The sequence below is a fragment of the Blennius ocellaris genome, assembly GCF_963422515.1.
Source record: "Blennius ocellaris genome assembly, chromosome: 9".
Taxonomy (NCBI): domain Eukaryota; kingdom Metazoa; phylum Chordata; class Actinopteri; order Blenniiformes; family Blenniidae; genus Blennius; species Blennius ocellaris.
The window spans coordinates 22,461,899-22,471,786 of NC_137658.1; the positions used below are offsets into that span (position 1 = coordinate 22,461,899).

Sequence of the window (9,888 nt, forward strand, 5' to 3'; positions counted from 1 at the left end):
TAATTATGAGGAGGAGAAAAATAGTTTGTACAACACCAGCAACCAGTGGAGACATTTGGACCAGGAGAGTTAGTCTGATGTCGCTCATTAGTTTAACTGCTTAACATGTAACTATGAGCCTGTGCTGCGAGTGACGTGCTACATGCTAAAGAAGTCATGTGCCAATGATGCTACATGCTAAACATATTTAAAGTAGGACTGATACATTCATTAACTGTAAGCTCGGTCCCTCGATCTACAGTACATAGATAGATGCTACACTCTAAGGCTGTTGGAGATGAGCGTGGCGTTGACAGAGGCTGTGCGGAGGTGGTTCGCTTTAGTACTTGTACGTATTTGTACTATGTGATTGTGCTTCCCCGCTGAAAGAGCCCTTTTTACCTCGTCTGACTACTGTTAAAAAACTGCTGCTCTGCTCAATATTTACAAGTTACTCAAATGGAATTTTTAAATGTCTAATTTATATTTTAAGTATGTTTTGGTTCTCTTGGCCGATCCATCCACCCCACTATCCTACCCTACTGACTCTGTTACCCTGAACCAAACTTCACGAACTGAAAGTAAACCAGTTTGCAGCCCTGTGGAACGCCCCTGACTCCTCCATATGGACTGTGTCTCCTCCCTGACAGGTCGTGGAGAGCGAGGAGGAGGAGGACAGAGTGACCCAGGAAGAGGTGGGAGTGGAGGACAATGAAAGTGACCAGTTTGATGTCATCCCACTGTACTCGGAGAGAGCCACCGTGTCCAACCTGGGCTCCACCGGAACCGGGGGGGCTTCTTCCCTCAACGCCCACCCTGCTGCACCCACCCTGCTGCTCCTCCTGCTCCTGTCGGCCTCCCTCAGCTGGGGCTAGAGCGACCACACACACACATGCACGCACACGCACACACGCACACACACACACACACACACACACACACACACACACACACACACACACACACACACACACACACACACACACACACACACACACACAATGGACCTGCCAACAATCCCGGACTGGTTGCTGTACAACGATGAGAAGCGGTATGAAGAAATGGACTTCACATATCGTCAGTCGCCCTCTGACAGTCGTCTGTCCCGGCTCCTTCCCTCCAGTCCCTCATTCAGATGCACTTTGTTTGGTCCGATGGAGCTGCAGTGGGCTGGTCGCTGCGCTGGTCTGTGGTTACAGGACAAGCTCCTCGTGGTAGAGTGTCACATGCTGTCATCTCGCAGTCACTGCGCCTCACATCAGTTCACACGACTGAAGCTGATGTTACATTTGGACAACATGTTCTCATTTGAGCTCAGCTAAAACACATTATTAAGATGAAGCTTACTTCAAAGGTTTCAAATGAGTTGTTATGCATACAAGAGTTGCTATGTGGTTTTATGAGGCGCTACATATTGTATGTACCACAGCCAACAGATGGACACATCAGGAAAATCATGTTCGAGTTTAATTACTTGAAACAGCTTTCTTTTTCCTTCATGTTACTCACAGTTCTTCACTATAGCATAATATAAATCGCATTTACAGGATAGTAACTATTTCCAGCAGAGTTGGAATTGTAATAATTGTAATAATCAGGACCAAGCGGCACACTCTTGAATTTGTAACAAAAAATGAAGGAATTTATATATAATTAGTACCAATGAGGAATCATCAACTATAAAAATACAAAAGAAACTTGAATGTGTGTGATTATGAAATGTCATAAATGTCAACTACCACAGCTAACTAGTGGCCGTTAATAACTAAGCTGCACAAATGGTACAATGGTAGCTATGCTAATACATTTTTTTTGGGATAACTACAAAATGAATGGCTTAAATTGACAAACAAAGAGATCTAAATTGAGATTTTTTTCCCCAATATTTATTCTGCAATGACAACATTTAATTAACCGTCCACAATCTGCTAATGCTGAAGGTCTGCAATTAGCATGCAAAATTGAACTATTTTAATTTTTTAAACCACTATATTTTAACATACTTTACAAATCAGACTAAAATATATTTTATGATGCATATATTCATGGAATAATTAACCAGTGGCCTTTTCAATGGCCAGGAACAGAATAGAAATGAGAATTATCTGAGCTCTGGTAACTCGCGACCTCAAGCATCCTCAGTGCCGATAACTACAAGGCTAATTACAAGAACTGATTAATATAACTTTCACAAAGCACAAAGTAACTTCTAACTTCTCCACAATGACACAATAAGAAATAGAAACAAACAAGAGAAAGCATTAGAATAAGCTCATTTTGCTAACTAGCATTTCATGCTAGCCTTGAAGCAAAGTGAACTGGTGACAATAAAAACATTGTATAGATGAACATTTCTTTTAAAATGTGTTTAATTTTTTTTTGCAGTTGAAAGATAGCTGCTCAGAATTGTAAAAGCAAAAAAAGGTAGCTTTGCCATTAGTAGCCACGCTGCGTTCACGTCCGGGTTCGTCTGGCTGAAGGTGAAGGTTGCTCACTACACCATGAGGAGGAAGGAGGGGAGTGCTTCTGTGTTACCTCACAGCTTCAGTTACAACATTTATTGACGGGTGGCAGATTGTGTGAGGGTCAGCCAACAGAGGGGAAGGAGGGGAAAGGGCCGTGATGGACGGCGCCTGAATCAGACTCTTTCGCAGTGATGAATGGAGCTGTCCTCGTCCTCACTCCAAAACCACGCTGAATGACAAACGACACGCTCGTCTCTCGTTTGCTTGATGAGGAAAAAAAGGTGCCAAGCGTGTGATGTGTGCGGATCGGGCAGAAACAATCAGGCTTTTTGTTATAATTCTTAATCTTGCACTCCATCGTTCCCACCCACGTCAGCACGGCCTCAAACGCACACCCACACACACACACACACACAGAGCCGATGCAGCTCTTTCTTGCTATATTGCTCCATACACCCCCCCCCCCCCCTCATGACTCAGGACCGGGGACTCGCGCCGCCACCGGCACCGATATGAATAAAGCCGTCAAAATAAAAACAACACACCAGAAACAATATGAGCTTTAAAACAGCCGAACAAATAAGATAGGTCCCCAACAGGCGGAGGGAGAGAGAGGGAAAAAAAACATGCTACTTCTGACACCGACACAGACTAAATGAGGCGAGAGGGAGGGGGGGTGTGGGGGGGTGATGGGGGGGGCACATGGAGGAGAAATTAGGGAAAAAAATTAAGGCCAAGTCCCTGTGTGGTCTTTGTGTGTTTGATGTTTTACTTGTTTTTAGTTGGGAGGCTGATAATCAGTCCCTGACAACATCTCTTTATCATCTGACAGGCTCCTGGGGTGTGTGTGTGTGTGTGTGTGTGTGTGTGTGTGTGTGTGTGTGTGTGTGTGTGTGTGTGTGTGTGTGTGTGTGTGTGTGTGTGTGTGTGTGTGTGTGTGTGTGTGTGTGTGTGTGTGTGGTGGCGGGGGGTGGTATCAGGCAGTGATAGAAATAGTGCGCTATAGTGAGAACAGAAAGGACCCTGGAGCACAAACACAGCAGAGAGAATCGCCTGCTCCTGATTTTCTATGTCTTATAAATCTTTTGCTGACACTATTTTTTTTTTCTTTTTTCTTTTCCTATTTCTGCAAAACGTGTAAAATTAACTTCCATCTGCAGGGGCGCCAGTGATGGTGGACGGCAAAGAGACGAGGGGAGAGGGGAAGGGAGGGAAGAACAAGGGATGCAAGGAGAGACAACGGAGGGGAGAGCGAGGAAAAAGACATATATACATAAAGGCATACATAAAGAGATGCAGTGATGGGAGCAAAGTGAGAAAAAAGATAAAGGAGAAAGGCGGAAGAGGAGGTAGGCACAGAGAGAGGTGCTGTGTACTTTAACCTCTCTTTCTCTTTCTTTGGGTGCTGCTGTTCAGAAACACACACACACTCACTCTGGATGTGAACACGCCCCTCACACAAAGCGCCTGTCACTCAGCCAGGCGCCGATAAGAGCAGCTCACCTGATCTTCGTGCAGTACAGAGGAGAGCTGCGGAGTAAACACTGATCCAGTATTAACTCTCAGTCATAAACAGCAATCAGGAAGCTGAGAGGAGCGAGGACACTGATTACAATGAGACGTCAGCCACTGCCGAGACTGCAAATGTCTCCATCAGGCTTCTTTTCTTTTTTTTCCCCCATTAACTCCACAGCCAATCAGCAGAGGTTGGAAACACTGCGGCTGGCTGTGGTGTGTGTCAACACGTTGTGTGTGAGAGAGTGCTAATGGAGAGCTGTAACGTGCTGTTTACATCCAGTAACGTCACGTGAGGATGTTGGTGGCTGCTGTAGTAAAAGAAACCAGCAGTTTGATTTGATTGTTTAAGAAAGAGAAGAAGAAAAAGACAGACTTTTGAAAGTCACTTAATAATTATCTTCCATTCGTACAGACACACATTCGGTTTATTTGGACTGGATGCCACATGCGTCAGTCCATCATTGCTGTGCTGAGGTCTCGGGGGGCTGGAACCAATCTCACCTTAAACACATTACTCGACAACACAGACAATTCTCTACTCACACTCGGCACTCTTTTAGTCTCCAAGTCAACTCCAACATGTTTTAAGACTTTGAGAACCAATAGCATGGCTCAGTTGGTAGAGCGCTAATCTCTCACTCAGAAGGGTGCAGGTTCAAATCCAATATCTGCCTGCCTGCATGTCGAAGTGCCCTTGGGCAGGACACTGAACCCCAAACTGTCTGTATGAATGGAGTGTGAGAGTGAGTGGTTGGTGGTTGTTGAAGGGACCAATGGTGCAGCTTGATGCCTCACTTCTGTCAGTCTGTCTCAGGGCAGCCTGACATGTAGTTTACCATCATCCAGTATGGAGTATTTGAGCCTCCCATGCATTATTATTATGTTTCTGAATATTAATTTCTCCACATTGAAGAGAAATAACTCATAAGAACAGTATTATGTCGTGGTTAGCACTTTATACAAAAGTTATTTCAGTGACGCTCTCTAAAGTCTAAAAGTTTAGTATTTTTGAAAGGTTTGACAACAAAACTACAGTAGTTAGTTCATCTTTACTGAGAAGATGTTTTGGTAATGCTTAATAGAAGTGAACTGATGTGCTCAAACAATTGAACCACCCAAACGTATTGACTGGAATCATTAATTGAACTCGTTAGTTCGGGACCTGCGGACACTGGCCTCCACATTCCTTCCATCCCTCTTCAATCTGACACGAGTTTATTTGATGGAGGCTGAATCACAAATATCTGACATTTGAATGATGTTCCGTTCATGAACCTGAGAGAGTCAAGTTTGTAATCCCACACCTGTCGATGTCTTCTTGCGTGAACACACCAGGCTGGGGTGTAGCTCAGGAGGAGGAGCCACAGCAGGCAGCCTGAGTCTGGACAGGGTGTTTGGAGGTCTCGTCTTGTCTGTATGGACTTTCTGCTCTTTTCTTTTTTTTTTCCTTCCTTTGAAGGAAACCTTGTCAGCGTCTTTGCAGGACGGACCGAGGCAGAAACGTTCAGTAGTGGTTTTCGCGTTGGAATCCACTGGCCGGCCAAATGTCCACTGTTTGGATCAGTAGCACAAGAAACCGTTGAGGCGTCCGTCAGGCCTGTTCTGGTCCTGGTGTTGTTCCGGAGTTGATCCTCAGATGCAGACTGTGTGGATTTAGCTGTAGATCCCAGAACCAGTTGTGGAGTTAACGCCCCTATCCAGGGATCTGGCCTGTCCATGGGGATGTTAGATGTTGGATGTGTGTATGGCTGCCTTGCTCAGGGGCAGATTGCTCTCTGGAATCACACAGGATTGGAATTCCTCCTTTGAGCTGGACAAAAGGCAGAGTGCAGTGGAGAGTGAACTGCTTGAAAAGACGATGAGCAGTTTGGTCTGACCTCACGATCGCTCCCTCCATCCTCCCCCTGCATTACACAGAATTAGATAGCCAGGTCCTCCACCTCCCGCCATCCAATAGTTGGGGTTAATTGAGATCGGGGAGGAGGCCGGGCGTATGATTGACATGGCCGGTGGGGGATCGGAGCAACAGCACTTTGCTGCTGGGCCCTGTTGTTCTATTTAATTGTTGTCTCAGCCATTTGTCGCCGGGGCCGACACCCGGTGGCAGGACGACAAGAGGGATGGACGAAGGCAATAAGAGAGGCAGCGCGGAGAGTGGACACCGGTGATTTACATTAATATGCACTGAAATAAACAAGCTGAGAAGTCATGCGTTAAATCAACTCAGAGAGAGAGAGAGAGAGAGAGAGAGAGAGCGAGAGAGAGAGAGAGAGTGAAGCCTTCAGGGTGAGGAGGAATAGAGAAGGAGGATGTTTGTGCTTTTTCTATTGTTCTATTACTGAGCAGTAGATTCACACGCATGTGCGCGCACACACACACACACTATGTCAGATTTGAGCATCTCGTGTGTCTGTTTTCTCTCTCCAGTATTTTAGTATTCTAATCCATCATTGGCCTGACATGAAGATGCTCTCTCTCTCTCTCTCTCTCTCTCTCTCTCTCTCTCTCTCTCTCTCTCTCTCTCTCTCATCTCTCTCTCTCTCTCTCTCTCTCTCTCTCTGCCACTGCACATACACGGCAAGATAAAGGCAGAGCAGGGGGAAAAACAAACTCCGCAGCAGGGAGAGCTTTATCCAGAGAGATAAAGCGGCAGAATAAAGCAGTGACGGAGAGATATAGGGAGAGGAGAGAGGGGTGGTGGAGGAGGCAGGAAAAGAGAGGCAAGGAAGAAATAGAGTGAGGTGGAAGTGATAGAGAAAGAAGTGTGTGGGTGTGTGTGTTGTGGCTGAAGCTTGAGCCTCCCTGCTCCATTTCACACTCTGTAGGTCCTGACATGTCTGTCTCTCTCTCTCTGTGTCTGTCTCTCTCTTTCTTGCTCGCTCCCTCTCTCTCCCTCTCTCTCTCTCTCTCTATCTCTCAAAAACACACATAGTTTTGAAAACAATAAATAAGATCAGACACAGGTAACATTTGAACTCTTTCCATGAGATAAAAACAAATATATTCAACTTGTGTGTCAAGTCTTTAAAACGACTCAGTGTTGTTTAACGAGAATGAATCTAAAAGTTAGACTCTGTTATCTCCATCAGCAGCTTGATGCAACATCACTATGGGATCGGCACACTCAGACTGCTGGCCGGAGCACAACTGCTCCCATCTGTAACGTCAATGAGTCCAGCTTTCTGTAGAGAAAAAGACAGACGTGTCCTCTGTTCGGGGAGGCATCCATCGAGGCTCACCGCTCCTAAACAGGAGCGGTGATTTGGTACAAATGAGTTATCTGGGCTTCGTGCAACAAGTTCCAACCAAGACTTCAGGAAATAAGTTGTAATGTAACGAAGGGTCTGCAGTGAGTATTGGCTTCTCGTCATTTCCATACATGTAGAAGCAACATCCACTCATATTAATGGCATTACAAGCATCATTTCATCCATGTGTTTCCTTATATAGGTGATTAAACAATATTGTTGTCTGTCAGATGACTGCAAGGTCTTAAGGGCCAAACATTCATAAGGTAATTTTTTTTTTAAATTTTGGGGTGAACTGTTAAATATGACTTTAATGACGTGTTAACTTCTGATTGAAGGGTCTTTATGCTCTACATTTATTTAAAAACCAATACATACACTACAAGTAGTGTTCCCAAAACTGCCTTTAAATCTTTACGTGAGCAGTTCATTTAAACATGTGCCATTCAGTCCACCAGAGGGCGCACTAAATCAGCAGACTGACCAAATATCAGTAAGAATAGACTATTCAGAGCTTTACGATAACTACGACTGTCGAGATAAGAAGTCTCACTAATGTTGATTCACAGAAAGGAGCTCCATCTTAAACTGCGCTGCAAAGTTGCGACATTTGAACAAAATGAAGGTTGAGTACAGACAGACTCCTTCAGCAGTTGTGTCCACACTCCAGTCTGTTGTCAGATTTGTCCAAGCACCCCCAACATGCCTCCTAAGACAGTCTTTATTATGGTTTTCTATCTTGTAATCGTCTGCAATCTTGTCATCAATACTATATCCAGCAACTCACCTATCATCCTTGGTATAGTTTTCCAATGTGGAACATTTTTCCAACCAGTTTCCAGTTGATGTACTAAGCTGGGCTAAACACTTCATCCTTTAAGTCAATTGCGATGACCTGGTCTTGTCAGGGTCTGATTTGCTCACACAGACTAGATTTAACAAGGCTGGACACGCCATGCTTAAACCTTAGTCTTATACTCATGTGTCTATGTGAGTATTAGATCGTCTGAGGCAGAGGAGGGTACGTCATGAGGTGAATGAGCATCCTTGAACACTCATGCTCATATATAATCAAGCTAAGATCTCCGAGGTGATTCAGCAAAACACTTTAGCTTCGAAACTAGTCAGCGTAACGTAAGCTATCAGTAATTCCTCCCACATGGCCGGCATACTGAATCAGTCAGACTACCAGAATGCACCGACTTGAAGCTTATGTTTGATTTCTTAAGAGGTTCTCTTTGTCTTTCCAAAGTGGCCATAAAAGTCAGACAGCAAACACAAGCCCTGTGACTCCACCTCACTGCACTTTGTTTTGGCAGGTACGCAGTATGAATTTGGTTGATAGGATATGTTCAAATATGTGTAACCGGGGGATTGCGTGCGTTTGACACTTCATTAGCATTGTTCAGTATAATGTCACTGAATTCCCCACATGAGAATATTCATGCTGCTGATTGAGCACTCAGTTGTCTAAATGTCTCTCTTGTTCACTCTGCCCGGGGATCATCCCTGTGCCGTCACATATGTGGAAAACAAAGTGTTTGGGACACTGTGGACCTCCGACCAATCGACAAGCCCCTCACCATCATGGACTAGCGGGGAACCTTGGACTCTTACTGAACTATTTTCCTGCTCTGCACATGAATTGATGTTTGAAATGTGTTCCTGCAAAGTGTTTTTGTCTCTTCAGTTCAATGTGTTGTTCCTGGTTTATTTTGTTTCTCCAACGAGTTGGCAACAGATGTACTCAATCTCGTCGCTGTGGGTAAATGCGTTGCCACGGTAACCCCGGTCTCACCTAAGGCTGCCGCACCCCGGGTGGCCCCCCAAATGGTAAATGGAGCTGAATGATCTTCGGAAGTCTCGATTTCCTTTCAATACACCGACACCTGGTGAAGACGAGGCAGCCATTTTTATTCGCTTTTTTTTATTTTTTCTTCTCGTCACCGCCCCTTCTCCTCTTTCCCCCCTGTTGCTTGACTGAACCTCCCACCCTTTTCCGTCCCTCGGCCGCCTCTTATCCTGGCAGGTGCCTGCCTACCTGACTGAATGGGGACCTCATCGCCATGGAGATTGAGGCGATGACACTCTCAGCCACGGGCTAGGAAATGAGGCAGGTTTTCAGAGCGGGCGGTGAGGCAGGCTGACTCCATGGGAAGCTTGTTTTCACTCGAAGGACCTCTGTGTGAAAACCATCCGGTCGCCTTTTGGAAACGTTCCCTGGGTGATTCCCAGCGAAGAGTCGAGCAGTGGGACTTGAAGGAGGTTCATCTGCGTTGCCCCCTTGCTCACCCCACCCATGCTTACTGGTGTGAAGCATGTCAGTGTACAGTGGCAGGATGACGGAGGCGCTTCACCGCTGGAAGTTCTCCTCCCCGATCTTACATTTCAGTGTGTTGCTCCATCGTGACGCCCCCCCTTTGCTCCCGTGCTTTCCTTCCTGTCTGGACTGTTGGTTTGTTGAGCGGCTGCCTCCTGCACACAAGAAAAAAAAAAAAAAAAAACCCAGATAGAAGTGATCATTGACTCCAGTCCATAGAGATCGGTGGTTAATTGGTCATAAACAGTATTGGTGAAAAGCATAAGTATCTCCGGGGGGCATATATGTGGCCCCGCATGAAATATATTTCTATTTCTGATCATTCGGTGACATTTTGCCCCGCTGAATGTGCCCCTGA

The 9,888-nt window shown here is 45.5% G+C and overlaps 1 protein-coding gene across 1 annotated transcript in view; it reads left to right on the forward strand.

The window, feature by feature from the left end:
- gfra3 (GDNF family receptor alpha 3) overlaps positions 1-1,721 on the forward strand; it is an 84,717-nt gene extending 82,996 nt beyond the window's left edge. Inside the window, exon 8 of the mRNA XM_080501877.1 lies at positions 630-1,721. Coding sequence (XP_080358003.1) covers positions 630-854 — 225 coding nt within the window. The 3' untranslated portion in view covers positions 855-1,721. The remainder of the gene's footprint in view (positions 1-629) is intronic.
- The last annotated feature ends 8,167 nt before the right edge of the window (positions 1,722-9,888 follow it).